Here is a 10673-nt window from a genome sequence, read left to right as displayed (position 1 = left end):
TTTTGAATAATTAATTTATATCTAAAAAGATTCAATATTTATATTTTATACTCTAAAGAAATTAATACTTTGGTAACTAATATATATATAAATTGGTTTTATAAGCATTTTGGAATTAATAATAAGTAGTAGTACTTGAATTGTTTTTTGAAGGGAAAAATGAGGAAAACCAATAGAACAAAATACAAACCCATTTTGAGAGAAAAAAATAATGTAAATGATTGGATATGTCCTTACCATAAAATTTAAAAACAGATATGGCTACATTTTCTTGGAATCAAATAATCAATAGACCAAAGGGAAAAAAAAAAGTGAAATCAACGAATTCCATGAATATCTGAATAAAAAAACAAAAAATCAAAAATGAACCGAGAACAAAATGAATATTGAATTTTTTTACAAAAATACAATTTATATACCTAAATATATTAATTATATTTAACTTAAAATGACAATATTTCCTAAATTCTTATTTAAAATATTAATTATAAGATTAATTACCGAGAATTTGAATGTTTTTATACAAAATATTTTAAATTACCCAAGTTACTTGATATTTTATCTGAAAATTCTGAATTAGTTGATATTTTCTGAAAAAATAAAATTATCCAAAATAACTGAAATGATCTAAAATCATAATTGAATTGGATTCGAAATTTTCTCCTTACTAGTTGAATTTTCAACCTTATTACATGAAGCGAATAGAAAACCAAAATAATCAGACCGAATTCTATAGATACTCTTAACAGATTTATCTCTAAAACTGAAATTACAAAAAGAGCAAACCGAAACCGAAATACATAGGTCTAGTCAAAAACAAGCCTCAGTGATCTTTGCTTGTGGCGTAATTTACCAGAAGGTGTAAACAGAAAACATCCATGATTGTAAAGAACCATAACCATCTCTGTGCAAGATCTTATCTTTAACAAAAATCCATCAAACACTGAGTGGAATCAACTCCAATAATGTTCTTGAAAGTTGCACAGCTTATGAAATGAAGATAAGAACATAATAAAAATCAAAGAAAAAATTCTAAATTTCGTTTATTTAGAATCATCAGTTTCCAGATGTATATGTTACAACGAGGTGTTGTTGATCTTTCTCAAGAAATAAACTAAAAAAAAACAGATCTGCTTTTTCCTTACAAAACACACACAGATGATGGTTCTTTCTTCATCTTATGGACTTTGGACTTGAAGATGTGTAATAATATATAATCATATATCAATACTCTTACAATATCATCATCAGACAAGAAACAGAAACCAGCTAACAAGCTTATGAGATCAACGAAACAGAAACTTAATAAAAAAAAAGATTAATTTTTGTTTTCGATTAATCAATAATAACTGATCTGTGGATTAGAGACGTAGATCGGTGCATATATCATCCACACCGTCGATTAAACCAACATCATCCAACGGTGGAAAATTAAGATCGAATTTAAACGACGGAGGCTCCCGACGGCGCGAAGACGACGCGATGTCGTCGTCTCCGTCGTCGATAACCGAAGAAGACGAACCGCAATCGCTGTGACAATCCTCCGGAACCACAGGCGGAGTTCTAGGATACCTCTTCGCCGTCGTGGATAACGGTTTCGCGACGGAGCTTCTCTGTCCGCTGGAGGATTCGACGGTGCTGCTCATGCTGCTGCTCGTCGGACGGGAGGAAGCTCCGGCGTATAACCGATGATCCATAAACGGATCGATTTGGGGAGGAGAAGGTGGGGACTCGATGGGGAAATTGGTTTTGGCCTTGGGGCCACGGAGGTTACGAGCGGCGGCGTCGTAAGCGCGTGCGGCGTCCACGGCGGAGTCGAAGGTGCCGAGCCAGACGCGAGATTTCTTATAGGGATCGCGAATCTCTGCTGCGTAACGACCCCATGGTCTCTTCCTCACGCCTCTGAAGCGCGTCTCCTTGATGGATGGGTTGTGATTGGCGGTGACGGGGGTAGAGACTCTACCTCTCCTCATAATGTAATGGAGAGAGAAGATGAGAGAGGAGGTGGGAGGAAGGAAGAGGATGATGGGGGAGATGGTGGGAGATGGAGGAGATAGGGAACTCTCTTCAACACGAAGAGTTTTCTCTTTATTTAATTCGGTTTTTTGTTTTTTTTTTTCTTTTTAACTAACTACTGGTTTTTTTTTTTCCGTCAATAGTTTTTTTAATTTATAGAAACGGGCCAAGCCCAGAAAACATTACAACAAAAGCCCACTAAACCTGACGGGCTAAAATTCGTTACACAATTGGGCCCAATACCAGCGGCCCACCTTGAGAAACCCTAGACACTATGCAGGAGTGAAGCGCGCCGCCTCGCAGATCCGTCTTTTCGTCACGGGGACACGTGTCAACATCCTCGACGTCGAGGGTCACGTGTCGCGAGATCATCATGTCACACCTGCTTCTCGTCCTCACCGGAGATCGAAACCTTCGGGTCAACCGGCCACACCGGAACTCCGAAGATCCGAACCTCTTCACCATCAAGAGCTTATGGGACTCTAATGCCGGAGAGAGTCAATCGCCGTGGCGAGATCTCATCCACCCCCGTTCACCGCAGCCGCCCAAAGCCTCGCATGCACCCTCACTCTTTCCGTCGGGGATCATCCTCTCCTCCGACGCGACCAGAGAAACACTCAAAACCGCAACCAGACGCCGAAACTAAAAGGAAACAACTGAAAAATCTAAACCCTAAAAAACTAGGGAACGGAAGCCGGCGACGTAAAGCTGTGATAGCCTTTACCCCCCGGAAGCTGGATCCGACGACGGCGGAACTAAGAAAGCTTCCCCGCCGCGGAGACAAAGGACCGGCGGCGACGGATCTGTGAGAGCCTCCGTCTCCCGGAACTAGAACTCAAACTATTGACACCCCCCCCCCTCCTACCCGCAAACCCCGCCTCGACTCCCGTAGCAAAACCACACCGGTTGGTGGCTGATCTGAACTCCGGCAAACGGCAAACGACTAAGAGGAAGAACGACATGACCGGATGATTTAACCGAAGGGAAAGGGGCTCCGGCGACGGTACGGACGCTCACGCGCCGGCCGACCGCCGGATCCCCTTTGAAAGGACTTTTCTCTCTCTAACTTCTCTCTCTAATTAAGATAACGAACTAACTACTGGTTTTGTGATATATTTTTAATTATTATTTTTTTTAAATAAAGGTTTTTTAACCTCTTTTTTCTCTCTTAAGTTCACGCCAGCCCCACACAAGACCGACCAATTCGGTTTCTTATCATTTTGCTTCTCTTCTTTTCGTTTTTCTCTTTGTTTTTACGGTTTTGAATTTATAACCCAACCGAGATTGAGGAAGACTTGACACGTACAAAAGTAGTCATGAAATGGGTAAATTTCAATTTTGCCACAAGTTTGATATCACTTTTTAAATTTATTATTGATGAATAAGAATAAATATTTTCACAAATATTCTAAATTTGTGATAAAATAACACTAAACTAGTTTTAAAAAATATTTATAGAACATTTATAAACTCAATCTTAATCCTTTAATACTAAACTCTAAACAATAATTAATAGGGACTATCTAAAAATGACTACATACATGCATAATACACATGCATAATACGTGCCAGAAAATCTTAAAATAAAAAGAGAAAATGAGTTTTTCTTCCATACATTTTTCTCTAACGCTCAAATCAGATAATGTCCACGCATATCATAACTATTAGAAATTGAGTCATCGTTGAGTGAGGGATCTTATCCAAATCAAGGTTCATATCTATTCAATAGTGGTGGTTTGAAACTTTGAATTAGGTAATCCCTCTAAAGAAATAGAGTTGGAACTCTTCTGGCTCTTGTGGTGAAACCTCCCGGTATCAACTCTATCATGTGCAAGTACTTTTTAGGTGATGTTAATACGATGGCAATACTCAAGAGGTTCAAAAGGAGTAAAGACATTCGCTATCCTAACTGGGTTCACACCCTAATTGAGGAGTACTTACTTTATATTTGCTGACTTCTCAAACACAGTCGACATATTGTCCGGAATATACTGAAACTCCAACCTACACATAGTCATATATTAGTTTTACGACTATGCAAAATCATCATTCAATATTTCATTACCTGATATATTTCTTGTTTATTTAAAATTTTGTAAGTACGTTAACTATGATATATATTTAAACAATTATAAAATGAATCCTTTTGGGCTAGCTCGACTAAACAATAACTTATAACTAATTTTGGGAGCCAAACATAATTTATTTAGAATAAATCTAGCTTTTATTCACAATTTCAAATGCGGGATTAATTTTTGGTTGACAAGTATTCTAATTTTTATAAATTAATCTCTGTATAATTTGAATATAAAAATTTATTTGTATTTAGTTTTGTGTACATAATTTAGTTGATTGTTTTAGGTAGATTATTTTTTTGTTGAAGAGAATTTTGATCCATGCTATCTAAATTTATTAATTTATATATATTTAAAAAACAGATGAGAAATAATTTATTTGAAATGTTATTCTATATTTTTATATAATTAATAAAATAGATTTGTTATTTGGTGAACTAATATATTGTATTATAGAATATTATTATATAATTTGAATTAATATTGATTTACAGAAAATATTTAACATTAATTATTAGATTACTTGAATATTTTTAATTAAATATTAAATGAAATCAAGAATTTATTTATAAATAATAAAATTAAAATATTTTTTGAAAGATAATTAAATATAATCAAATATTTAGTTATTATGTTTTAAAAATATTAAAAATTATTTAATTTTATAAAAAGATATCTCAAAATTAAATTTAATAAAAAATTTACAAAATTTCAATAGGATAATCCAAAATATTTACGTAACACAAAAATTTCAGAGAATGCTTTTGTTTTAATTAGATATATATCATTATTTATGTGATCGAGAGGCGACACCAAACATTTGATTTATATCGTTTGTTTGATTTATATCGTATTCTTTACTCGGATTTAGAATAATTATTTGAAGTAGTTACAACAAATTAGCAATTCAAATTCGAAATGATCTAAAGAAAAAAACAAGAACGATTAACTTATTATTTCGAATAGAGAAGGGATGAGAGAGAGAGAAAAAGGTATCTCGATAGGTGTGGTAAGAGGAGGAGACAAGGGAAAGAGATTGGCACTTGCTTCTCTGCGCTCTCTTCATTGCTCCACCTTCCCACCATTTTCTTGTTTATTTTATTTCTCTTCTTTCTTTACACGCCACACCTAAACGACTCCATTTCCCATTACTTCACTAAATATATATATTTCAAATATTGATACTAGTGATCTTTTTTTTTTTGTCAAGATACTAGTGATCTATTTCACATTACGAATAAGTAGTATTATTTTTACTTTTTTTTTTTGCATACCGACAAAAAAAGACTAGAAATATTTGTTTTTTTTTTCTCTTACAGTTCTAACCAAAATAATGAATATTGTGCAGCCATAAAACTAAGGTTTTTTTAGTTATATCACCAAATAAAAATTGTTTATAAGAGTTCATCGAATATGGTATAAGATTATGAAATATAGAGCTTCAGTTTAACCAAAAAAAAAACTATTTACATAACCTTTATAAGTGAACGTAATTACAATGACACAAATTTAATTAGTGGTGAAGTTATTCCTTTATCCTTTTTTTTGTAACACGGTTATTCCTTTATCCTATAAATTACTAATTTAAAGTCGATTCTGTTTCTTGAATTTTTCATGACTCAGATTTTTGAAGCTAATAAATAAATAGATAGTCATGTTGATCGTTGAGGGATGAGAGACGCGTTAGCGAGTGGTGAAAAGTGGGACACACGGTATTTGATTCCAGTTTGCTCCTTCCACGCTTTTTCATTCTCTTTTGTCTTCCTAATGACATCTCCACCTCAACTTTTAATTTCCCATCGCTAAACTAATTACAACTATATAATATATTAACTTCCAAGAAAACTCATATATCAAGGAGATAATAGAGCCAAACACAGAAGATAAAAAGATATACTACTCCATTTAGAATACAACACTAACAATATTAACAAAACGTGTCGCATAACCGCTACATATAGAACGAAGACCCAAACTTTGAATAATTGTTTAAAACGAAAACACTCACTTTTGAAGAACATCTTCCAAGACCCACCCATGGCCCCGCACATAGATATATATCGGTGTTAATACAATCAATTTCATTTTTTCACCATATACTACAAGGTATACTTGTTTGGTTTTTACCCCTAACGTTGAAACCTCTAACCACAAAATAGAGGAAAAAAAAATGGTCACATGCTATAGCAGCATAGCTAGACGGTGATTTCTACCAAACTAAAAGTAGTAAATCTAAACATTGAAAGAGAATGTGCTCATACACACATCATACTTAGTAGTTAGCGAAAGGGATTCTTACTATATTAAAGTGGTCAAAAAGATTCGTCTTTACAAAAATCACAAAAAAAAAAATCATTCATTTATCTCGATGGACGATGAGTTACAAACTTCAAATCCCCTATATATTATTTGAGAAGCATTGGAACATTTTTTTGTAGCTACGTGTCATCACTTGAATGATTCTTAGAATTTTTAGAAAAATAGGTTGGTCCATCTAAATATATAATAAGTTTTTTATTAAACCACAATAAATACATTATTAATGTGCTTCATTATTTCCTTAAATAAGATTACGGAATTGCCTAATGTGGCTAAAGTATATATAACAATTAATGATTTTGAATAATAAAGATTTGATAAAAATAAGTGTGTATTATAATTATATTTGTTTAATTTTAAGCTATTAAAATAAATTAAACAATCATAGTAACCATATAATAAAAATTAAAAAAATTATAATTTTGAATTTTTAAAAATGAGTATAAATTACTAAAACTGTTAAAAATTACACATTCAAATTTTCTGATCTATGATTTAAAACTTTTGTTATGACATGATACAAATAATTAAAAAATAATATAAGTTGAAAGTCTCATTTAATAAGTATCAAAAATAAAAGATATATAAATATATGTATCATTTTAAATTAAACTATATGCCATATAAAAATACATAAATATATTAATTTTGAAATTTACTTTGAACATTGTTTTGATAAAACATTTGAAAAAATATTGACAACTTAATTTTTTAAAATATTATAAATTACTTAAACTATTAATGCCATAGTGAAAATTTTGTTATCACTAATTTATACTTTTTGCTATAACAGATACAAATGATAAAAAAAATATGAGCAAAAAGCATCATCTAATAAATATTAATATTAAAATATAACATATATATGTTACTATCATTTAAATTTAATTATATATCATATCAAATAGAAAAAATATTTTTTCGATTTATAAAATTTATTTATATGTTCGCACCAATTTAGTTATATAAGTAGTAGATAATGACTTTTTAATTATTCAATATATATTTATTATTTCATAATATATTATAAACATATAATATATAAAATAATTTATATATATAATGTTCATTCCGCGCAAGGCGCGGATCTTAACCTAGTATAGTAAGTATATTTGAACTAAGTTCTAGGTGCCCAAATATTTTAAGAAACATTTTAAATTTTCTTTCTTTCAGATCTCCATTTGTTTCCTCACAGAATGGCGCTGCAAGATCTCTGTTAGCCCTGATTATTGCTTTACAAAATACAAACAATGTGTGGATACATGAAATCTAGAGTTGCGTTTCTTTCATATCTTATGCACATACATGAAGAGCAACTTAAGAATTAGATCTAGCCATGTGTTATATTGTCCACAACTGGTGAGGAAGTCAGAAAAAGTAATAAAGGGTTAAGATGTTTGCACTACAAGAAAAAGTGAACATTGTGACTAGATATTATGACAAAAATTTTGGTCACAATATTGCGACTATTTACATACGGGGTAGTGACTAAATTTTTTTGTCATAAAATCGTGATTATTTTGTCACAAGGTTGTGACGAATGTAAAAGTAACAAACGAAACGTTGCTAAAAGTTACAAAAAATGTGACGAAATGTTTAGTCACAAGTATTGTTACGGAATCGAGACAAGAAGTCGTCCCTACTGGACACAATTTCATGGTTTACATACTGTCGCCCAGGGTGACCAAGAGTTCGTAATCATATCATCTCCAAACCCTAAATAATAAAGATAACCTTCGACACTTTAAATCATTGAAGTTAAAATCATAATAACCAAAATATAATCACTAATTATATATACAAATATTTAAAAAAATTACATATACAATTTAATAAATTTAGTTTAAACAAATTTAAATTGAATTCACTACGTATAATATTAATAACCAACAAATTTAATATTTTATAAATCCTAACACCAAACATTAAAACAAACTTGAAATCATATACCCTAAACTCCAAATTCTAAATCCTAACTCTATATACTTGAACTTATAACTTTAAGTCATATAAATTAAGTCACAAATCCTTTTAGCAAACCTTAACTTTAAACATGTACATGAAACCATATACCCTAAACTCTAAATCATAAATTATGTGTTAATCTTTAAAAAGTTATCATACAATTTTAAATATTAAACTATTACACCAACAGATAACCATTGATTACGAATATTTTCATTAAAAAAAACATATAACCATTGAATACGTACACAAAATTAATCTATCTCTATCAAGCAAATCAATTAATTAAACTACCAAACCAAAACTTAAACAAACTAAATAACCATGTTTTGGTTTTGGCTCCAAATTATTTGGAATTGACATTAAATATTTTAGGTTTCCCACGTCAAAAAAAAAAGGGTTTTCCACGTTTTGAGAATATACTCTATCTCATAACCCTATTAAACTCTTATTTGGTGTAGCCTCCATCAACTATTTTCTCTCTTTCTCTAGCAAATCAACAATCGTTTCAGATTCTTCCTTTTTATTCAGTTCATCCTTTTGATTATAACTCCCTCTTATGTTCTTCTCCTTGAACATCTCTTTCTTTATTTTTATATCTCTGCGATTTTAAGGATTCAGATTTCAAAGCTCTTTTCACTCACTAATGGTCGAAACTTTTACCCTACTGCCTCTCAACGACTCCAAGGATCTGTAATGCCAATGGAATTTACTAGTCGATGTATGTATCTCTCTCAGTTCCATTTCTTTTTCGATTTAATATGTTACTTTTTCAGATTTAGTTTGGTTCATTTGATTTTATTTGATGTTAGATTTCGGATTCAGATGCAGATACAGCCACTACTTTGTAGTAGATCTGACCACTCCAGTGTTAAAGGCTTTCATCGGGAGTATATGAACAGCCAATGATGATGGCGGAGGTGTAGACAAGGGCGGAAGGAGAAGGAGGTAGTGGTGTAGGAGACCAGGAGTATAAGAATCTCGCTTGGTTGCTGTGGTTTGAGTCCTTTGACGGAGGCAAAGGAGGTGGTGGTGTAGGAGACCAGTTTACCCTAATTTGCTTTGCTTTGGTCTGTATCATAATTGGTTTCTAGTACCAGCTTAATTTTTGTAACCAGTTAACCCATATGTAGTTCGGGTTGTCAATAAAATATATTCTAATTACAAATTTCTTTTTATTTTAATTTAATTTTCTTTTAACATGAATTAGCTTTTATTTAATTTATTTAAACTGATTAGTTTTATAAATAGAATTAAAACATATAAAAGTCACGCAATAACCATAATTTATTTGGTAAGTATTTGTTAATTGCCACAAATACAAAGTGCCTACTTAGTTACAAAATGTAACAGATGTGTGACAAAAAATATTGTCACAGATTGTGTCGTACTTACTAACGTATTTATCCGTAACACTTTGTGTCAGTTTTGTGACTACTTTATCTAGTAACAGTTTGTAACAAAACTGATACTAGTGTAATGGTCTCTATAGTTGTGACATTTTTATGACTAAGTTGAATTTGTGACGACTTTATTGTGACCTTTTAGAAACCGTCACATATTGGTCACAATAGATAATTTGTGACAAATTATATGTATATTGTGACTAAAAACATTGTCACAATATCCCTTTATTCTTGTAGTGTTGGATGAACCTAAGACCATCTCCAATCCACTTCTATTTTCATCTCTATATTTTTTCTTAAATAGAAAATTTCTATTATAGAGGTGCATTTACTCCAATGTATGCCTCTATAACTATTTATAGAAGAAAATATAGAGATGTGTTATTTTCACCTTTAAATATAGAGGTAAAAAGTAATTTTCCTCTATATTTTCCTCTAAAATAAAGGAACTCTATGATAGAGTCATACATTGGAACAAATCCACCTCTATAATAGAAATCTCTATTTTAGAGGAAAATATAAAAGCATACATTGGAAATGCTCTAATGGCGTATTTTTGGTACTAAATATGAACATATAATATGTATGAACATAAATGAATGCTTACAACTTGATAAAATTTATCAGAATATATGGTATAATATGTTCACCTACTCCTGCTTTGGAATAGGGGATGTAGTTATATAACTACATCACCTATAATGCAACCTAAAACACGGTTACAACCAGAGTCAGTCAGTCATTGGGCCAAGCCAATGAAGTCCATGCTTCCGGTCGACAGTTTTAACAAAATATTTTGGCCACATATTTTCAAAAAGCTACCCTAGTCTAGTGGTATAGCATGCAGATAATAGTCTATGTTGGTGAAACCCGGGTTCGAAGCTGGTGCAGT

At 31.7% G+C, this 10673-nt stretch overlaps 1 protein-coding gene and 1 long non-coding RNA gene across 2 annotated transcripts; one reads left to right on the top strand and one right to left on the bottom strand.

Moving 5' to 3' along the window:
- Positions 1-1200: 1200 nt before the first annotated feature.
- LOC125610098 (ethylene-responsive transcription factor 3-like) lies at positions 1201-2130 on the bottom strand. Its single transcript, XM_048781830.1, has one exon. The coding sequence runs from the start codon at positions 1971-1973 to the stop codon at positions 1362-1364; it is 612 nt and encodes a 203-aa protein (XP_048637787.1). The 5' UTR covers positions 1974-2130; the 3' UTR covers positions 1201-1361.
- Positions 2131-8354: 6224 nt separating this feature from the next.
- On the top strand, positions 8355-9543 carry LOC125610097. The gene is made up of 2 exons (XR_007340104.1): positions 8355-9096; positions 9201-9543. It is a non-coding gene; the product is annotated as an uncharacterized LOC125610097 (long non-coding RNA).
- Positions 9544-10673: the final 1130 nt, after the last annotated feature.

Source organism: Brassica napus, chromosome A6 (assembly GCF_020379485.1).
Source record: "Brassica napus cultivar Da-Ae chromosome A6, Da-Ae, whole genome shotgun sequence".
NCBI lineage: Eukaryota > Viridiplantae > Streptophyta > Magnoliopsida > Brassicales > Brassicaceae > Brassica > Brassica napus.
This window is presented reverse-complemented; position numbering and strand designations above follow the sequence as displayed.